At 45.6% G+C, this 21,633-nt stretch overlaps 1 protein-coding gene across 2 annotated transcripts in view; it reads right to left on the reverse strand.

Moving 5' to 3' along the window:
- Nucleotides 1-21,633, reverse strand: part of EVL (Enah/Vasp-like) — a 226,589-nt gene that overhangs the window by 22,651 nt on the left and 182,305 nt on the right. Inside the window, exons 6-11 of one of the 2 annotated variants that reach the window (XM_030214620.1) lie at nt 20,363-20,604; nt 14,294-14,415; nt 11,811-11,871; nt 8,502-8,562; nt 6,430-6,496; nt 6,266-6,334 (exon numbers count right to left, since the gene is read on the reverse strand). In XM_030214620.1, the coding sequence (XP_030070480.1) occupies nt 6,266-6,334; nt 6,430-6,496; nt 8,502-8,562; nt 11,811-11,871; nt 14,294-14,415; nt 20,363-20,604 (622 nt within the window). The remainder of the gene's footprint in view (nt 1-6,265; nt 6,335-6,429; nt 6,497-8,501; nt 8,563-11,810; nt 11,872-14,293; nt 14,416-20,362; nt 20,605-21,633) is intronic. The other variant, XM_030214621.1, reaches the window with a different exon arrangement.

Here is a 21,633-nt window from a genome sequence, read left to right on the forward strand (position 1 = left end):
GGAAACAGACAGGCTGCTGGGAGCAATTCTACACATTTTGAGGGAATTAATTCAATGAAGAGAATAAAGCTTGAGGGATAAATGATGCAAACACACTGAGGCCCAGAGGCACTAAACCTTAACGATCCTCTAACAACCCTTTAACGAGGAAATTTTGATCCGTTGCATGCATCAAAGGGCTTTTACCGAGGAAGCTAGCAGCTAACGAAAACGGAATGCAGATGAGCAATTTGTGTACAAACCCCACTGAAACGAGATGCACTAACCTTTTCCGATTGCCTTTACGCAGGAAAAAGGCAGGAAATCTAACGAGAGGTCTGTACCTCTCGTTAGGACAGCTCTGTGCCAGGAAAAATCGTAAAGTGAAAAAACAAACAAACTGAGCCAATCCCAGCGCATTAGCAGAGCTAAAAGCGCTGTGATTGGTCAAAAGGACGTAGCATTACATATGTCCAAAAGAGCTGTGTTTAAGCTTAAAGAAAACGTGTCATAAACCACATCAATGTAGTGTTTGCGTATCCAGAGCATGTTTGAGCCTTACCCAACAAAAATCAAAAAAAGAATCGGGAGGGGGCAAAGGCGCTCGTCAGGAGCGTCCTGTATGGCCGTCCTTGCCCCCCCCCAAGGTCGCCGTCCCCCCCCCTCCCCCCGCTTCCCCCTGCATTATAAATTAAAAAGCAAAACATACCTTTAGCAGCCCCTCCTCACTACTCTGTCTCCCCTCAGCTCCGCCTCCCGAATCCTCCGCCCTGTGCCCCGCTCCCTCTTGGGGTCATCGCCGCCATTCCCCCCCTCCACCGGGCCCCCCTCCCTCTTACTGGGCCCGTGCAGCGCCTCTCTCCTCTGTCCGAAGGTGCTGCACGGGCAAGAAGAAAAGCTGATGCCTGTCTTCGCCCAGCTTCGGTCGCGCGTCTCTCTCCTCCTGGGTTACCTCGTAGGTTACTGACATCAGACGGGGGCAGGCCCAGGAGGAGAGAGACGCGCGACCGAAGCTGGGCGAAGACAGGCATCAGCTTTTCTTCTTGCCCGTGCAGCGCCTTCGGACAGAGGAGAGAGGCACTGCACGGGCCCGGTAAGAGGGAGAGGGCCCGGTGGAGGGGGGAATGGCAGCGATGACCCCAAGAGGGGGCGGGGCACAGGGCGGAGGATTCGGGAGGCGGAGCTGAGGGGAGACAGAGTAGTGAGGAAGGGAGGGGGACCGGGGCTGCTAAAGGTATGTTTTGCTTTTTAATTTATAATGCAGGGGGAAGCGGGGGGGGGGGGGGGGGGGGGGAACGGCGACCTCGGGCGGGGGGAGGGGGCAAGGACGGCCATACAGGACGCTCCTGACGAGCGCCTTTGCCCCCTCCCGACCCTTTTTTTTATTTTTGTTTTGATTTGGGAGCCACGTGCTTGTGTTTTGACTGTTTGTGGCATGCGCAGAGCAGCTAACATAACGCTTGGCTGCTCTGCGCATGCTTTAGGGGCCGATTTCCAACGTGTATTATGATTCTTTGATACATTGTACTTTTCAATACCGATCCGAGCATGTGTGACTTGTTTTTTTGGTGCATTCTTCGTTTTTTAAAAATCGTTAGGGACTTTAACGATTTAGATTTTTTAACGTTTGCTTGATGCATCTGCCTCTGAATGGAGAAAGCTAGATCCGAATGAGGGAATTGGAAAACCTGCTCCCCATGAGTTTAGGGTAGGGGAGATTGGTGGCATCATTCGGAATTCACTGTGGAGAAAAAAAAGAGTTTGTCTCCAGCTGAGTCATGTTTGATGGTTCTGGCTAAAATGAAAGACAGCCCTCTAGTGGAGAAGCCCTGGTAAGAGCTGGTAATTCTGAATCACAGCAGGTAGACTACCCTTAGAGGCTCTCCTGAAGACAAGAAGAATGGAAATCCTTGGAAGAACAGAAACCCTTGGGAGCAGATTAGGGCAGAAAAAGGAATAGCAGCCCTTGAGAGCTTTGTTCAAGGCATGAAGGCCTTTGGGAGCAGCTCAGGGCAGAATAAAATGGCCTGTGGGGTCACTATCAGTGACTAGGGCTGAAAAGAGCAGACCTAGCACTCTAGTGAGGAACCCTGGTACTGGTGATTGCAGAGCCCTGTTGAACCCCAGTAGGGAGAAACCCCAGAGGCTCATCTCCAAGAGAAGACCAGCGTGGGACAAGGCCCCCGGGGCATGATCAGCACTAGGGGCCCAGAGAGGCACCAAGCCTCTGGGGTGCAATCAGCACTAGGTGCCCAGTAAGGGAAAAGGCTACATAGGTGTAGTTAGTACTAGGAGCCCAGTGGAGGAGGATAGCTCTTGGGAGGGCAGCCAGTCCTCAGAACCCAGACAAAAGCTTCCAGAAAGGTACAGCAGGGACAGGCGCAGCTGCCACCAGACCAAGAAGTCTCCAGCAGAGGGGTAAGATCTGTGAGGACTAGGAAAAGGTGGACTTGCAAGGACAAGAGAGGAGTGACCTAGGCAACAGAGCCATGCCCACACAAAGAATTAACAAAGAAACTGGGAAGGACTTCAGCTACTACCTTGGCAATCAGAACTGAAGGGGTCTTTACAAGGGTGTGAAAGACTACAAAGTTACTGGTTCTGAAAATCTGAGCTAAAGACTAATGCTATTGGTTCAAGTGCGTAAGTTAGAAGGTACTTGCTATACTGGTTTAAGAGATTAAATAACAACACTGTTGGTGTTTGCTTGTGCCATCTGGGTTAATGTGATAAGAAATCCTCATTTCTTAAGGGTATAAGAGGTGTATATAAAGGCCTATATACGTGGAGGGGATTAATTGAACGAAAACGTCTATCTCCATGGGCGTTTATCTCTGAGAACGGGTCCATGAAGGGGCGGACCGAACCGTATTTTCGAAAAAAATAGACGTCCATGTTTTATTCGACAATTTGTGAGCTGGGCGTTTTTGTTTTTCAGTGATAATGGAAAATGAAAACGCCCAGCTCAAAAACGAATAAATCCAAGGCATTTGTTCGTGGGAGGGGCCAGGATTCGTAGTGCACTGGTCCCCCTCACATGCCAGGACACCAACCGGGCACCCTAGGGGGTACTTTTACAAAAACAAAAAAAAAGGTAAAAGAGCTCCCAGGTGCATAGCACCCTTCCCTTGTGTGTTGAGCCCCCCAAATCCCCCTCAAAACCCACTGCCCACAAGTCTACACCATTACTATAGCCCTAAGGGGTGAAGGGGGGCACCTACATGTGGGTACAGTGGGTTTGGGGGGGTTGGACGACTAATAAGCATTAAGCAGCACAATTGTAACAGGTAGGAGGGGGATGGGCCTGGGTCCACCTGCCTGAAGTCCACTGCACCCCCTAACAACTGCTCCAGGGACCTGCATACTGCTGCCAGGGAGGTAGGTATGACATTTGAGGGTGAAAATAAAAAGTTGTGAAACATCATTTTTTGTGGTGGGAGGGGGTTAGTGACCACTGGGGGAGTCAGGGGAGGTCATCCCCGATTCCCTCTGGTGGTAATCTGGTCATTTAGGGCACTTTTTGGGGCCTTATTCGTGAAAAAACAGGGTCCAGGAAAAGTGCCCTAAATTCTAGCTACAAACGCATACTTTTTTTCCATTATCGGCGAAAGGCGCCCATCTCTCCTCGGCCGATAACCACGCCCCAGTTCCACCTTCGCCACGCCTCCGACACGCCCCCGTCAACTTTGTACGCTTCCGCGATGGAGTGCAGTTGAAAACGTCCAAAATCGGCTTTCCATTATACCGATTTATTCGTTTTTGTGAGTTAAACGTCTATCTCCCGATTTAGGTCGAAATCTAGGCGTTTTTCTCTTTCAATTATAAGGTGGATAGTTAATTAAAACCTGTTTAATTTATTAACTAGCCCTCTTCACAATGGTCTTTTTAGACTTTTCCTGGAGGGAGAACAGGGTAATCCCACCCACTAACACTTTTTTTCCCTAGGTGGAGGCACCGAGCGTCAAGTGCGCAAGCCACACTCATATTAACTTGACAATCATTCTGTGATGTCACTTCCCTTTGGTGAATTAGACTTACTGCAGAAGAAAACCCTGGTCTTCTATTCCAATGTAGCACCTCCTTCAGACATTCTTGGATCCGGGGCCCAACCTAGCTGGAGTCACTGGGTGACTTAGTAGTTTTTGCATTTTGTTTTACATGTCATGGTATCTTATATTTATGTTACATTTTATTATTCAAAATTATATTTTCTAGTTTCATATTTTCCAGTTTTATGCTGTATATTCTTAATTTTTAATTGGTATGTTCTTATATTTGTAATTTTATTTATTATTTTGTACCCCCTGACGCAGCCCCTTTGGGTGAAACACAGCCTATGTTGGGCATTGTACTAGTTTGCAACTCTACAATCAAACTTTTGTGTGTATCTACCGTGTTTCCCCGAAAATAAGACACTGTCTTATATTAATTTTTGCCCCCAAAAATGCACTAGGTCTTATTTTCAGGGGCTGTCTTATTTTTCGGGGAAACAACGGGGTTGGATCGGGGTTGGCCTGCCCACCCTCTGACGCTCCCGGAACTAACCTTAAACTCCTCCTTTCACCTTCGCAGCAAGCAGCAGCAGGGCAAGCCACTCCTTCCTTCCGTGCTGCTGCTTGCTGCGAAGGTGAAAGGAGGCGTTTAAGGTTAGTTCTGGGAGTGACGGAGGGTGGGTGGAGGGGGGGGGGGCCTGGCGACCTCGGGTGGGGGGGAGGGGGCGGCCCCGGGGCAGCCTTGTCCGGCTCTCAGAGGCCCTGCTTTCAAACAAAAATTTGCTAGGTCTTACTTTCGGGGGAGGCCTTATATCTACCAATTCAGGAAAACCTCTACTAGGTCTTATTTTCGGGGGATGTCTTACTTTCGGGGAAACAGGGTATCACTGATCTGCTCTGTTTGTTTCCACGTTGAAATCGCTTGTACAGGGTTAACCAGGGATGTTCAACAGCACTTAATCGGATAGTGCCGCTGAATATCCCCTCTAACCGTTTATGCTGAAACCAGTTAGCTGTGTACAGTCCGGGGGCGGAGTTAGGGCAGAGCAGAAACTCAGCTGGTTAGCAGCGATTTTCAGGCTAAGTAACCGCATAAAGTTAGGACAGCAAAACAGCTGTCCTAACTTTACACAGCGAGTTAACCGGCCATTAGTCTGAATATCGGCTGGTGCCATTAACTACTGGGTTGGCGGTCATACCCATATATTTAGTACTGGGACCTGCACCTGCCCTGGCATAGAATATCTGGGGTAATTCAGCCTGCGGATGGAAGGGGCTTACTTGCTCTTATTGTCACAGGCTGAATATCGACCCTATAGTATTCTATATGGGTGTCTGTAGTGTTAGCACAATCTAAAAATGATAGCGTGCCTATAGCGCGGCTAAGTGCGTACCCCACACATGCATGTATATGTTCGTATTCCAAACTTTATGCACATAGGGCCTGATATTCAGCTGTGGCGATCAACATTTTGCTGATTGCCACTGGTGTTAAACCCAGAAATTCAAGGCTGGACCATGTCCGGGCACCAGCACTGAATTAACACACAATCAGGCATATTTTCAAAGCACTTAGCCTTCCAAAGTTCCACAGAAACCTATGGAACTTTGGAAGGCTAAGTGCTTTGAAAATATGCCTCAATGGGTCCAGAAGTAATATCACTATAAATCTTTATTAAAATACCACCCAACATGGTCCACGTTTCGCCCGTTTGTGGACTGCTTCAGGGGCACTGAAGAACTGGGAGTGTTAAAGAATTCACAATCCCCAAAAGCCAAATGCAGGAAAATGTTCAGCAGTATCCTCACAAGTTCCTCTCATTGCACTGGATTTATAGTGATATTACTTCTGGACCCACTGTGTGTTGCATCTATTCTTGGTGCACACCTGGACAGCCTCTCTGTTTCTGTGTTACCGGCATTGAATTTCCAGGTTTTCAGAGACGACTAATGCATAGCCAGTTAAATGCAATACTCAGCGCTTAACCGGCTATGGAGTACCGCATAAAGACAGGACTGGCCAAGTGTTGACTCCACCCCCAGAATGTCCCCAAAACAGCCGTGTTTCAGTTCGGCGCTAAACAGTTATTTTCAGCGGCACTAACTGGTTTTCCCTGAACAGGGAATTTAACCGGCCAGGAATATCGATCCTGTGAATGTTAGTGCTTACTTTATAGAATTACCCCATCAATGACCAGCACAATGCGATGAGTTGTTGAATGACGAACAAACTCTAAGAGGATTCACCACTAGGTAAGCTGAGACAGCCAAAGAGCTAGAGCTTGATTTGGTACCTAAAGGGTGGTTGAGACTGAATGACTTCGGGACTCTTAGCTTCAGGGCTCTTCAGCGCTGGTGGAGTTCTATGGTAATGGAATGAGACAGCAGTGGACGTCAGCACACTTTGCATGCATCATGCTTCTCTAGTCTTACGCTTTACAGAAACAATTTTGCCCACCTAGAAAGCAAGGACGGCGCAGGCTTTTCAACAGAATTGCTCCGCTCCCACGGCTTCTTCCCCGAGTCTGTAAAATATCAAAGTGAAAGATCAGCTGTAATCTGCAAGTTCTGATCTTCTTTCCAGCCAAAGACAAGTAAAAATGGGGTTTTCTTATTTCCTACAAATTACCCTTAAAGCTCGTGATGACACTGGTTACGTTACGCAACTACTTGTGGGTTAAGGGCCCCTTTTACCAAGCTGCGGCAAAAGGAGGGGCCTGCGCTGGCGTAAGTTTTTAACATGCGCCGAGGCTCCCTTTTACTGCAACTGGTAAAAGGGTAGTCTTTCTTTTCTGCAAGAAATGGCCATGCGGCAAGTAAAGCACTTGCCACGTGGCCATTTCAGGGGGGAGCCCTTACCGCCACCCATTGAGGTGGCGGTAAGGGCTCCTGCGCTAGCCCAGCCCGGGTTATATTTTTGTATCGCCAAATACGATGGCGTGCTGGGAGTGGGCAGTACTGCTGGGCTGCTGCGGTAGCCCAGCAGTACTTCCTGTTTAGCGAGCAGTAAGCCTGCGTTGAGTTTACCGCAGCCTTGTAAAAGGGGTCCTAAATTTTTAAAACTGTATTCATACCTGTTTATATGTATGGCTAAGTTTAAAAGTATAGCTAAGTTATAATTTTTATTGTATAACATTGTCTGTTCAATTGCATTATCCTCCGCCTTGAACTTTATGGTTAAGGAAATATAAATGTCAAAATTCAATTCAATTCAATTAACTCTTCATCGTAGCTGAAATATCTATTGCTACACTGTACAGACTGGCAGACAGTTTAATAGAAAAGCAAAGCTTAAATCACATAAAAGAGACGATAAGCATGGAACAGACACAGCTGTTCACAAAGTACAACATCTGTGGGTGTATTTCCTGTTCATATGAACCATAATATCAACACATCTATATGCTGCCATGTCAAATGCACTTTTCCTTATGTCCTGAAATGAAACAGAAACAGGATAAGACAGATTGGGGGTAATTCTCTATAGATCATCTAAAGTTAGGCACTGAGATGATGAGCACTAAGTGAGGATACTATAGTAGAATGGTCTGTATTTACATGCCTAACTTTAGGCCTGGGCCCTTGTGCTAGCTCAATGTCTAGTGTAAGTGCTTAAGCCTAGCTTAGGCAATTAGGCGTGTAAATGCTAGTGTTCTAGAACCACTGTGTGTAACTGCTAGACAATCCCCTGACCCGCCTATGCCCCTCCCAAGTTCACGCCCCTTTGCAGTTGGATGCTCTAGATTTTGCATGTGTAATTTATAGAATACCAAGCAATGGCAGTTAGGTGCATAACTACTAATTAGTAAGAATTAAGACCAATTATACCAAATAATTGTTTATTAATGCCAATTAGCAGCTAATTAAGCTACTAAGTTATGCTTAACACCTGACATTATTCTATAACTTGTGATGCAACTTTGCATGCTAACCCCCTAATTCTATAAAACTCGCCCAAAATTGTGCACTTAAGTTTGGGCATGTGCCCTATTTGCATGCACAACTTAATTGAATAACGAGCCAATTAGTGCCAATAATTGACATTTTAACAAGTAATTATTGGTGCTAATTGAAATCAAATAATATGTACGTGTGGAAATTTAGGTGTGTGATCTGGCAAAGGAGGTGCAGAAATGGGTGGGTCATGGGCATTTGGGGGTGGAGGTGGGAAGGATTCAAGTTACACCAGTAATTACAGAATAAGGGGGTTCTGCACGTAAATTTAGGTGGGGACATTTGCACCATGTTTTGGTTGATGTAAATGGATGCGCCTAAATTTACACGTGACCCCTGAGCTTAAGCGCTATTCTATAAACCGAGTCTAACTTTAGGCACAGCTTATAGAAAAGCGGGTTTTTAAAAGTCAATTTTTTAGGCGTGATTTATAGACTTCACCCCCTATGTGTAAAACTGTGCGTGCAAGTTTACAGAATTAGGAGGATTGTAGGCCACATGTTAGAACTGAACACAGAAAAAGCTGACAGCGTGTAATGGCGGCTAAAGTGGTAGCAGAGTATTTGAATTTATTACCTGAGGAATTCTGCTGGGCTGGACCTCGTGTATTGGGAGAAGGTGAGGGGCTGACATCCTCCTATTAAAATAGAAACTCAGAAGGAAGTATTCTCAAGGCTACTGGAAGACATATCGGCATCATTAATGATTTTTCTATAAGCATATTTACTGTACAAAAAGGTCGAAAGATAGGGGCTTAAGGGAGCCCAGGGGTCAGCTAAATTAGACAGTGGAGATCATATTTACAGGAAGCACCAGAGTCATATAGTAGGTGTGGAAAGGTAGAACATCATAGAGCATCAACAGATGTAATCGAGAGGCACGGGATTAAGGGTGAAGTTCAATCTTGTCCTGATATGTGCAAAATAGACCCATTTGGAGACATAAGTCAAACCAATATAATAAAAAATGAAAGAGCAAAGCTGGGAGATGCATTTTCTAGTCTTCCTAAGAGTAAGGTTAGAACTGATAGATGGTCTCAGAATGCAGTAGCTATTAATGCAAAACTGATAAAGGTTTCTGCACAGTGGAACTGATAAACTGAGTCAGGCTAGGGATGGGCTGCAAAACCACCACCACAAGAACACTTGATTAAAAGGAGCCGGGACTCAATAAGAAAACTATCCTAAAAACCGGTTACATTTTGAATCCAGATTGTTTTACTCCCATGTTCATTTACGTTACTTCTGATGCAATAAGTAAATGATATGCATGATGTGGGGATCTTGTGTCTATGGGTCTCTACACTGGGAATACTATCTCAAGGAGTCCATAATTTGGGGTCCTCTGGTCTTTGGTGGCTGACCACTGAAATCCATGCTTTTGGAGGCGAATTAAAAACTACGCACTATTCAGTCTGTTGCATTGCAAGTAATTCCATATGCAACTCATTAGCATGCACTTTGCAAGCTGACTGCACTAAGATTAGTGCTTTGTGTTACTTCCCGCTTAGTTTAGATTTTTTTGCACTAAAATCTTTGTTACATGGGAAGGAATCTTAATGCACGAAAGTCAGCGCTGAACTGGAGCTAGATTACTGTGCTCCGCTTAGTGCAGTTTATCACATCAGTGCTAGACTGCACAGACATTTCAGGGACTTTTCATGGGGTAAGCAGTCATCCAAAGCATGTGTACCACAGAAGTGTGTGTGTGTGTGTGTGTGTGTGTGTGGGGGGGGGGGGGGGGGTTCATTATTCCCCACTGTCAATATGGACAGAATTATGCATGCTGTCCCACAGTGTATGCATTTTTCCCAGGTTGTGTAGAGGCTTTTCCAGGGGGGTAGGGGAGAGACAGAGTTTTTGGTGAAAAAATGACCGGCAGAGAAAGCTGGTACAAATCTCTGAAGGGACAATAATGAGAGCAGTGCACTATGGAATCCTTTTACTAAGATGCGCTGAAAATGGCTTGCGGTAGTATAGGCGCGGGTTTTGGGCGCGTGCCGATCCATTTTTTTCAACGCGCCTGTAAAAGAGGCCTTTTTAAAAATTTTTGCCGAAAATGGACATGCGGCAAAATCAAAATTGCCGCGCGTAAATTTTGGGTCTGCGACCTTAATGCCAGCAAAGACTCACGTGGTAACCGGTCGGTAATGACCTACGCGCGTCAAGTGCCACTTGGTGTGCGTCCAATACACGCGTCCGAAAATAAAAATTATTTTTTTCGGACTTGCTCCAAAAATGAAATTACCTCAAGAGCCACATGGTAGCCATGCGGTAACTCCCTTTTGGCGCATGTTGGGCACTTGTAGATGCTTACGCAGCTTAGTAAAAGGGCCCCTATATTTTTAATCTGATTATTGCTGCTTTGACATCTGCTTTATTACTTCTATGATCTTTCTCAAAAGATATCGTAATTACAATCGAGCAGCTATGTTTACAGCTATGTTATCTAGGACAGTGATTTTCAACTCAGTCCTTAGGGACCACCTGGTCAGTGGGTTTTCAGGATATCCACAATGAATATGCATGAGAGGTATCTGCATGCAACGGAGGAAGTGAATGCTAATACATATCATGCATATTCATTGTAGATATCCTGAAAACCCACTGGCCAGGTGGTCTCTGAGGACTGAGTTGAAAATCACTGTCCTAGATTTTTGCACTAAGGTCTTTGCTCCTAAATATTCCTCCTGGCATGCTTTCACTCTAAGAAACATATGAGAATAAATGATGGCTTGCTAAAATACTATTTTATTGAAGAAAACTTCATAAAAAGTAAGGAGCCCTTTCAACAAACAGCAGTAAAAAGTGGCCTTAGCATGCCCGTATGCGGGTCATTCCCACACGCTAAGGCTATTTTTGCCACTGAGGTAAGATGGGTGAAATTCCTATTTTTGGAATTAATGGCTATGCACTAATTTTGCCATTAGCGTATGGCCATTAAAACAGATTAGTGTGTGAGCCCTTACCTCCACCCATTATGTGGGCAGTACTGGCTCATGCACTAAGCACGCGCTAATCAGCATGCGGCAAAGTAGCTGCGTTAACCGATTAACACAGAACACGCCCACTCTCTGCCCAAACGCACCAGACGCACCCCCTGCGCCAAAAAAAATAAAAAAATATTATTTAGTGCATGGGTAGCATGCACACATGGCAAAATTACCTCGATGCGCCCCATGGTACACCGTGTTTTGCTGCGGTAAGCACGCACGTTAGGGCTTACTGCAGCTTTGTAAAAGGGTCCCTAAATTTCATCTTTGAATTTTAATGCAGTGGTCATTATCGGAACTGAACTCTGAGAGGCCTTTTGTAGTTACCGCCCAGCTACCGCGTGGCCTGTGCGGTAATTTCATTTTTTACACGCATCCACTATGAACGCCAGAAAATATATTTTATTTTCTGTCGCGTGGCAAAAATCGGGCCGGTAACTCCGACTTGATGTGCGCAGGCAATTACCGCACATTTAACACGAGAGACCTTACCGCTAAGTCAACGGCTGGCGGTAAGGTTTCTGACCCAAAATGGACGTGCGCCAATTTTGTCGCATGTCCATTTTCGGCAAAAATTTTAAAAAAGGCATATTTTACAGGCTCGCTGAAAAATGGATCTTCATGCGCCCAAAACACACGCCTACACTAGCGCAGCCCATTTTTCAGCGCACCTTAGTAAAAGGACCCCTGAATGATTATAAAATATTTCTGTTTTTTTTTTTTTTTTTTGCTAACATTGATGATGTAGTTGTTTAAAAGTGCTTACATTTTTGAAAACATGGTCATTACTCCATTAATTCTTGATGATACTTCTGGATGTGTATTTTCCGTTGGACTTGTATTTTTTGAATGTGTGTGGTGACAATAAACATAATTGACATAAAAGTGCTTACATTTTGGCTTTCCTCATCCTTTTTGTCACCTGGCTTTTCTGTCTGTGATGCTGCTTTCCTCCTATGGTTTGAAGAAGAAATAAAAGACAAAGGATATACATCTCCCTTACAAATCAAGACGCGTATCTCCCACAGACGGGAGTCATTTACTAACAGCAAACGCTATCTGCCACAGGACCCGCAGGAATAAAATGGGCCTCACTGCAGAAAGCACGAGCTAGCATCATTAGTGCACACAAACCAGTAGTAAATGACCCCTATGGTGGAGAATTATGAATCAGACAAAGCTGGTTTCTCTTGATCTGATTGGCAGGATCAGCTTCTTCCAGTGTATATCTCTCTTCCTCGAGAGATATACACGTGAGTAAGCAAAGTCTGAATCAGGTCTCATATTTTTAAAACAAATCTTGTATACCACTAAAATCCCCTTTTCCAGGTTCAGTGCACTTTACATCATAGGTGGAACATAGGTTGAATGAAATTTAATATGTCACTAGAGAATGCAAGAGTAATAACAGACCTAAAAGACAGTTACGGGATATAAAAGTAGTAATGGTTGTTATGCAGCAGGCTTTGGAACGAGAAAAGCTGTTAATCTCTTCTGAAAGTTGTATCAGGTGTTCAGCAGGCTTTGGAACGAGAAAAGCTGTTAACCTCTTCTGAAAGTTGTATCTTATCTTGAACGTGGCTAATACACCATAGTTTGCTCTACAGAGAGCCTCCGTTTCACAATTAGCTTCTGCAGTGGCATAGGAAGGGGGGGCGGTGGGGCGGTCCGCCCCGGGTGCACGCCGCTGTGGGGGTGTCGGCTCCGCTGGTTCACTGCTCTCTCTGCCCCGGAACAGGTTACTTCCTGTTCTGGGGCAGAGAGAGCAGGGAACCAGCGGAGCCGACGCAGCTCCCAGCGACATGCACTCGGGGCACAGCGGCCCTTCCGCCCGCCCCCTTTGGTAAGAATGCGCGCCAAGGGGGTGTGTGCAGTGGCGAACTGCCCCGGGTGTCAGCCGCCCTCGCTAGGGCACTGAGCTTCTGCAGGAGATAAACCGGTAGCCTTTCATTGTCTTGCCCTGGATTCTCTTTCAATAATTTGTCCACTGGAATGACAAATTATTGAAAAAGAATCCAGGGCGTAAATCTCAAAGAGACCTATTATTCTATTCCACTGTGCGCAATGCCCATGACCCGTGGATGCCCCGCCCATGGCCACACCCTCTTTTGGGTTGTGAGCTATGGGATTTAGGCACCCTTGTTATTTATTTATTTGTTACATTTGTATCCCACATTTTCCCACCTATTTGCAGGCTCAATGTGGCTTACATAGTATCGCAGAGGCGATCACCAATACCGGTTTGAACAAATACAGAGTGAGGTAGTGATAGAACAAAGGTCAATGTTTGATAGGCACATTGGGAATCGTAAGGAGGAAGAGTTAAATTATGTCCAGTTCTAGCTTTGGTTTCGTTATGCCGCTGGGTTAAGGCATCTAGGTTGGATCGCTAGCGTATGCCTTTTTGAACAAGTTAGTTTTTAGTAGTTTCCGGAAGTTTAGAATATCGGTCAATCAATAGAAAAGAGGGAATGCAAAGTACAAAAAACCCCCCAAACAAGCAAACCAAAATGTCAAAAAAAGAAGGCACAATGAGCCTTCAGGAGTGTGTTGGAATCACAGTGATGTTTATTGGGTGACCTGACACAATCCGTGCCTGTCACTGGCATCCCCTTAAAAAATGCTTACACGCAAAGGGGAGCTCAATAATAATATTTCAAAGAGGTGTAGTTATTTTTTTCAGCAAAAACAACCCTGTGAAGAGATCTCCGCCTGCCTGTTTTCACAAAAGTCATTACTAATGAGCTACTTCACTTTAATTTGCATCGCAGCAACTCAATAATGAATATGAATAAACTTTTGTGTGTAGTGGAGTAGACATGAAAGTTCATCACCAAACGAGCTACTTAATTGCTAGAATGCCCCAACCTCCAAAATATTATCATTTTTGCGAGTTATGTGGCACTTTTTGGGGGTCTTTTAGGAAGGTGCACTAGTGTTTTTAGCTTGCACTAGAAATCAGCTGGTGCTAAACGCTGAGATGCCTATTATATTCCTATGGGCATCTCAGCGTTTAGCGCGACCTGATTACTAGTGCAAGCTAAAAACACTAGTGCACCTTACTAAAAGACCTCCTTTATCACGTGAAGCCCTTTTTGTGAAAATTTTTCACTTTATTTCATCAGTCTATTAATATGGAGATTGGATACCAGAGCCAAACATGGCCTCTCAGTATTATTTGAGGCACATACAGCCAAAAATATGCCAGCAGTGTTTCTCATCTAGTCTTCACCTTCAGACCTTCTCATAGCTCTTCTGCTGTCTTTAAAGACATAACAAAAAACCTGGGATTACCCAATTAATATTGACACTAAAGCGACATGATGACAGATCAAAACCATAATATTTATTTTTTCCTGAGTGGGCAGAAACTAACCTCTTTGCCAGTAATTTATTCATCTCTTCCATTAAGCCACCTCCTCCTCCGCCACTGCTTGTTCGATTGGCATCAGTCTTCGTGGCCCCGCTGGGACATGTGCCGCTCGAACCATCCTCTGACTTGAGAAAGAACCACACTTTTTTGAAAAATTTCAAGACACTTTCTAGCAATTATCTAAGATACTCTTAACAATCCACCTCAGGGTTGGTCCATACCGTTAACTGTGTAATGGATGTTGACTGACACATGTGTTTCTTCAACTGATGACTGAGTCATGGCAAACTCAAAAGATCTTTTATTACCACCAACTTACTCGGAGCATAAAATACTATTGAAAGTTTTTCCTATTTTTATTTTAGCAGAAATCAAATAAATTTGAGATAAACACGTTTTTAGGGATTCTTGCACAAAATAATAAAAAACCCCCCCGCCTAATACATAATTCTGGAGGGATACAGTCAGATATCCAGGATATCCCAAAAGAATGTGCATTCACTGCCTTCACTGTATGCAAATATATCTCGTGTATATTTATTACTATTATATCAAATCATAAATAATATTTAACTATTATCAATCATCACATTGAAACCTTCCTATATAATAATTCTCACCTCCAACGTTCTGTGCTTGGGACAGTGGCTCCCTGGAGGTGGTGGTCTGCTAGGCAGACACGCACTGACGTCAGGACAGCTGATTCCAAGGCAAGGGGAGGAGTAGTAGGGAAACACGCACAGCGTGTTTCCCTACTCCTCCCCCTGCCTCGGGATCATCTATCACCCCCCGCGCTACAGCCCCCTCGACCCCCCCCCCCGGCCTGCCAAAAACCGCCCCCCGCCGCCATTGTGGACTACCTGTGCTGACGGTGGGACCCAAACCCCCCCGACAGCCGAAGTGCTGTTGTGCCCTTCGCGTTGTTCATCTTCTCTGGAAGTTTCTCTGCATGCGTCTGAGGGGGGGTCGAGGGGGCTGTAGCGCGGGGGGGGGGGGGGGGGGAGAAATTGCCTGGCTAGAACCCGTTTCCTTGACTTCAGAAAACGGGCCTTTTTACTAGTAAAAAATAATTGTGCACATATCATTAAAATATCCTTTCTAAGCTGCTAAACTAACTGTCTGAGATAGTTAGTACAGGCATACCATTATCAAAATACACTGTTAGAGGCTGAGAGCATAGACATACAGTCAGTGGCGTAGCGAGGGGGGCTACCACCCGGGGTGGGGCGGTTCGCCGTTGCACCCCCCCCCCCCCGTGTGCAGCACGATGACATACCCCCCACCCCTCGGCGCATCAACACCCCCCCCCGACCCAGTGCCCACCCTCTTCCGTCCAACCAGCTCCCTACCTTTAAAAAAATATCAGAATCCTCGCGCCTGCACTTAAAAGAAATGTGCACCTTCTCATCGGGCCTTCCCTCGCTCTGTCTGTCCCGCCCTCCGCTGACGCAACTTCCTATTTCCGCAGGGGCGGTTCAGACAGAGCGAGAGAAGGCCCAATGAGACGCTGCACATTTCTTTTACGTGCAGGCGCGAGGCGCTGCGCCTCGCTTCGGATTCCAATATTTTTTTAAAGGTAGGGGGAGCTGGTTGGACGGAGGAGGGTGGGCACTGGGGGGGGGGTGTCGATGCGCCGAGGAGGGGAGATGGCATGGAGCACCCCCCCCCCCCCGAGCTGACACCCGGGGCGGACTGCCCCTCCCGCCCCCCCTTGCTAAGCCACTGCATACAGTCACTCGAAAAGGACCAAATGGTCTCATTCAACTTGTCAGCTTCGTTAAACAAACCACTCTCAGTCCATGCTGCTGAAAGGTCACCTCTTAACTTTTCCTTGTGTCCTGGATTACTGGTGAAAGTGCTCCAAACGTACAACATGAAGCTTGTTGAAAACTGTAGAAAGCCTCAACAACAGCTGCTTGCAGTATCGGTAGGCACTGTAGACTCACTTATTTAGTCTCGACACAAGCTCATGTTGCACATCTATGGCATCTTCAGGGGATTAAACTGTAACAAAACCCCCACAATATGCACATAATCAACAACCCTCACGTACTACATAGTCAGGAACCTTGGAATACAGTTAGATTCAACACTTACTCTGATTCCCCAAATCCAAGCAACCTTCTAGAGCTGCTTCTACTATCTGCGACAACTATGCTGCCTCTCTCCTTACCTTGAGAAGGAAAATCTTTTCACAGTTGTGCAATGAATGATAACATCAAGACTGGATTACTGTAATGCACTCTACAATGGTCTGACTACAAAGGGCCTGCACCAGCTCCAATTGGTTCAGAATGCTGCAGCAAGACTCGTAGAAGGTTGCAAGCGATGTGAACACATCACAGCATTTTTGCAAAAACTTCATTGGCTACCAGTACAATACAGTGCTAAATTTAAAACTCTATGTCTAACCTTCAAGGCCCTTAAAGGAAATGACCCCGAGTACTTGAAGCACAGGATGACCCTCTACATACCTCCAAGGATACTAAGGTCCTCCCAAGGAGTATCGCTAACCACACCCTCTCCAAAAGACATTACACGCAGAGGTGTAGCTAGATGGGTCATCAGGGGAGTGGCTGCTCCCTCAAATGGACTTCCGATGGCGCCGGTGCCTATTTTTCATGCGATCTGTTGTGTTTAAAATACACACCGGCACCATTGCCGTCGGCAGTCTACTCTTCACTCCTCCGGCATCCTCAACCTGTCTATGCTTCTGATTACATGATATGATACCCGCAAGCGAGCCTTCTCCTGAGTAGCCCCCACACTCTGGCAAGCACTCCCTGAAAGGCTCCGCTTAACACAAGACTATCTCTACTTCAGAAAGCTGGTGAAAGCTTGGCTGTTCAACCAGGCTTTTAATGGAAGAAGTAACTAACTTGTTAGTCTCACTCACACACACAAAGCGTGACACATGTTTATCCACTCCTACCCTAGTTGAGATAACATTTTATCATCTCTGTGACCATCTGTGCAATTTTCTTTAAATTAGTCACTTTATTTTCTAACTCCTCTTACTCTCTTACCTATCTATATGTTCCATCTTTGCTTATTCCCTACACTGTCAATTAAAATGTTATATTACCTATTGTGTTAACATTGTAAGTAGTATACTATCCAGCTTATTTTCGAAGGAGATTGCCGGCCATCTTCTGACACAAATCGGGAGATGGCCGGCGCTCCTGAACCCGGCCAAATCTGTGTAATGGAAAGCCGATTTTGGCCGGCGCCAACTGCTTTCCATCGCGGAGCCAGCAAAACTTCAAGGCAGGGACAGGGCGTGGTTATGAGATGGCCGGCTTCGCCTGATAATGGAAAAAAGATGGCCGGCTCTGACAAGCATTTCGCCGGCTTCACTTGGTCCATTTATTTTTAGGACCAAGTCTCAAAAAAGTGCCCCAATTGACCAGATGACCATTGGAGGGAATCGGGGATCACCTCCACTTACTCTCCTAGTGGATACCAACCCCCCCCACCCGAAAAAATAACAAAAAACTTTTTTGCCAGCCTCAAATGTCATACCCAGCTCCTTGACAGCAGTATGTAGGTCCCTGGAGCAGTATTTAGTGGGTGCAGTGCACTTCAGGCAGGTGGACCCAGGCCCATCCCCCCCTACCTGTTACACTTGTGGTGGTAAATGTTGAGCCCTCCAAAACCCCCCAAAACCCACTGTACCTACATGTAGGTGCCCCACTTCACCTCCTAGGGCTATGGTAGTGGTGTACAGTTGTGGGGAGTGGGTTTTGGGGGGGATTTGGGGGGCTCAGCACACAAGGTAAGGGAACTATGCACCTGGGAGCAATTTTTGAAGTCCACTGCAGTGCCCCCTAGGGTGCCCGGTTGGTGTCCTGGCATGTCAGGGGGACCAGCGCACTACAAATGCTGCTCCTCCAATAACCAAAGGGCTTGCATTTCGCCAGGTTTGAGATGGCTGGGCCTAGTTTCCATTATGGCCAAAAACCGAAGCCGGCTATCTCTAAACCTGGCGATCTCACCATTTGACCTAAATGTTGAGATTTAGCCGGCCCCAACTGTATTATCGAAAGAAAAGATGGCCGGCCATCTTTTTCGATAATACGGTTGGCTCTGCCCCTTTGCAGAGCCGGCCCTGAAGATGGCCGGCCATATAGATGGCCGGCGCCATTCGATTATGCCCCTCCACGCCATCCTTTGTATTGTTATTTGAATATTTTCACTGCTGTAATTGTCTATGTTTGTTTTATTCTTACTGTAAGCTGCCTTGAGTGAATTCTTTCAAAAAGGTGGTAAATAAATCCTAATAAATAATAAAGCACACATTAAAAATGTTATAATTCTTCATATTGTAAGACTGGGGCAATTCCACCAGTAATTCAGGACACAAGGAAAAGTTAAGAGGGTGACCTTTCAGCAACATGGACAGAGTGGTTTCTTCAATGAAGCTGACAAGTTGAATGAGACCATTTGGTCCTTTTTGAGTGACTATTGGGCTCATTTTTGAAAGAGGATGTTCATCTTTCGACATAAATCGGAAGATAGATGTCTTTCTCCCAGGGATGTCCAAATCGGTATAATCGAAACCCGATTTAGGACGTCTCCAACTGCACTCCGTCGCAAGGATGGCCAAAGTTCAAGGGGGCTTGTCGGAGGTGTATCGAAGGCGGGATTTGGGCGTGCCTAACACTTGGACTTATTTGACCCATAATAGAAAAAAAAGAAGGACGTCCCTGACGAACACTTGGACGTTTTCACTCGGACCTGTTTTTCTTACAACTAAGGCACAAAAAGGTGCCTGAAATGACCAGATGACCACTGGAAAGAATCGGGGATGACCTCCTGTTACTCCCCCAGTGGTCACTAACCCCCTCCCACCCTCAAAAAACATCTTTAAAAATATGTCGTGCCAGCCTCAGATGTCATACTCAGGTCCATGACAGTGCAGGCAGGTCCCTGGAGTAGTTTTAGTGGGTACTGCAGTGCACTTCAAACAGGCGGACCCAGGCCCATAATTACATTTGTGGAGGGAACAGCGAGCTCTCCAAAACCCACCACAAACCCACTGTACCCATATATAGGTGACCCCTAGGTCACCTATATATATAGGGCTATGGTAGTGGTGTACAGTTGTGGGTAGTGAGTTTTCGTGGGGTTTGGGGGGCTCAGCACACAAGGTAAGGGAGCTATGTTCCTGGGAGCAATTTATGAAGTCCACTGCAGTGCCCCCTTGGGTGCCCGGTTGATGTCCTGGCATGTCAGGCGGACCAGTGCACTACAAATGCTGGCTCCTCCCACGACCAAATGGCTTGCATTTGGCCGTTTTTGACATGGATATCTTTGGTTTCGAAAATTGCCGCAAGTCAAAAACGTCCATGTCTAGGGACGACCAAATTTAAGGATTTGGACATCTCTGATGGTATTTTCGAAACAAAAGATGAACGTCCATCTTGTTTTGAAAATACGGGTTTCCTCACCCCTGGATTTTGCCGTTTTTGCAAGGACATTCAAATCGCAACTTGGATGTCCCTTTTGAAAATGCCCCTCCACATCTACACTCTCAGCCTCTGACAGTGTCTTCTAAAGTACCTTGTGATAATATTCAGAATTTGTGCAAGAAGCAACTTGGTGTGTTATTCTTTTGGGATTATGGATATGTATAAGAGAAGCCTCAGACAGTTAGTCAGCAGCTCAATCAGGCTATTTTAACTCTGTATTATTCTAATTAATAAAGATTTCAATTATATATATTTGTTGTAAGTTCAGCATTGTGAATGATTTTCTGAGGTATATTTTTGATACTGCAATCATTGAACTACTGGATAACCCAGTTTATATGTATTGATGCATATTCATTACGGATATCCTAAGAACCTGACTGGTTTGCGACCCAATTTGACATTGTTTCCATCTGTCTATGTCCTAGTATCAGCTTCTGCAACATTGGCGGACCCGGCTTAAGCTTTTGAGTTCGGCATCTGTTTCCTGTCCCAGCTGAAATATTGTGGGATAACAAGACTGCTGTAAAACTCCATCCTCACACCTGACAATATACTTGATGAAATCCGGTTATATCGTAATGACAACCAACATTCTTACCCGTTGTACTTTCCTCAGTTTGCAGTTAGCCAGAGCTGCAGCAAGTCCCGATGATGGCATATCTTCATAGTAGACCCCTTGCCCTCCACCTGCCAGCAGTGGAGGAGGGGGCGGAGGCGTAACTCCTGTAGGTGGAGGAGGTCCTGGGGGTGGGGGTGGGGGTGGCGGGCCAGTAGCTGGTGTAGGGACTGCTGTAGCAGCAACAGTGTTAGCAGAAGGGTGCCCAGGTGGAAGAGCGGGACCTGAAATACAAGGGAAAACCCTGCCACTTAAACCCAATGGAAAACGTCTATTTATTTGCATGAAGAAAAGGTGTCCTGCCACCACTGCTGCACGCCATGTGGTGGTGGGTTTGAAAGTAGGCAACAGAACCTATTCCCATGCCCATATGTCTGACAACCTCTCAGTGTTCATCTTCACCTAGGGTTACCACATCACTAAGTTCCAATAATCATGTCCAGCATAGTTACAGCTTGCTTATCACATTAGCATTGCACCATTCAAATAAGGTTAATGAGGCCCACCTCCATCAAGGGTGGTTTTAGCTACCATAGACTAGGACCAGTAATGTAAATTTAAAGTTTTTTGGTAACATTCCTTACTACAGTATTTTCTGTTTTGTTGAAGGTAAAATTGGCCTCAATTCCTTTCTCAAATCAACCTACAAAATTTGAGGTACCTAACTTGTCCAAAGGTTTTGCACCTAACATGCATTAAAAACTAAAGCTAAGGTGTGTTTGGTGCAAAACCTCTGCAGTAACTGTTGGAGATCTTTCAACATTATGGGCAAAACAGCTGTCTATCTAACCAGGGAGGCAAGGGTCACTAGTACAATTAATGTGGAATGTAGTTAACTGCACCTTTGGAGGTCTGCTTAACTGTTACGCGTCATTTATCTCTTGCATTAGCGATTAATGAGTAGTAATGGCACTCATGTTAAATTACAAGGAACAGTCCCTGACCACCCCACACTCCTTAATTGAAACATAGAAACAAGAAAAAAAAATAGGCAGATAAAAAACCACATAGCCTATCCAGTCTGCCCATCCATGCCATCTACTCTCCCTATCACTCCCTTAGAGTTCCTATGTACTTGTCCCAAGCTCTCTTGAATTCTGATACTGTTTTCATCTCCACCTCAAACTGACATGTAAAGCAAGTGCACTTAAAAAGGACAAAGAATAAGTGCACATTGCTTTATATGTCAATTTGAGGTAGAGGTTTTTTTCAGGAGAGCCTAAGATTGACTAGCCGTCTACAGTCGATATTTT

Source organism: Microcaecilia unicolor, chromosome 9 (genome assembly GCF_901765095.1).
Source record: "Microcaecilia unicolor chromosome 9, aMicUni1.1, whole genome shotgun sequence".
NCBI lineage: Eukaryota > Metazoa > Chordata > Amphibia > Gymnophiona > Siphonopidae > Microcaecilia > Microcaecilia unicolor.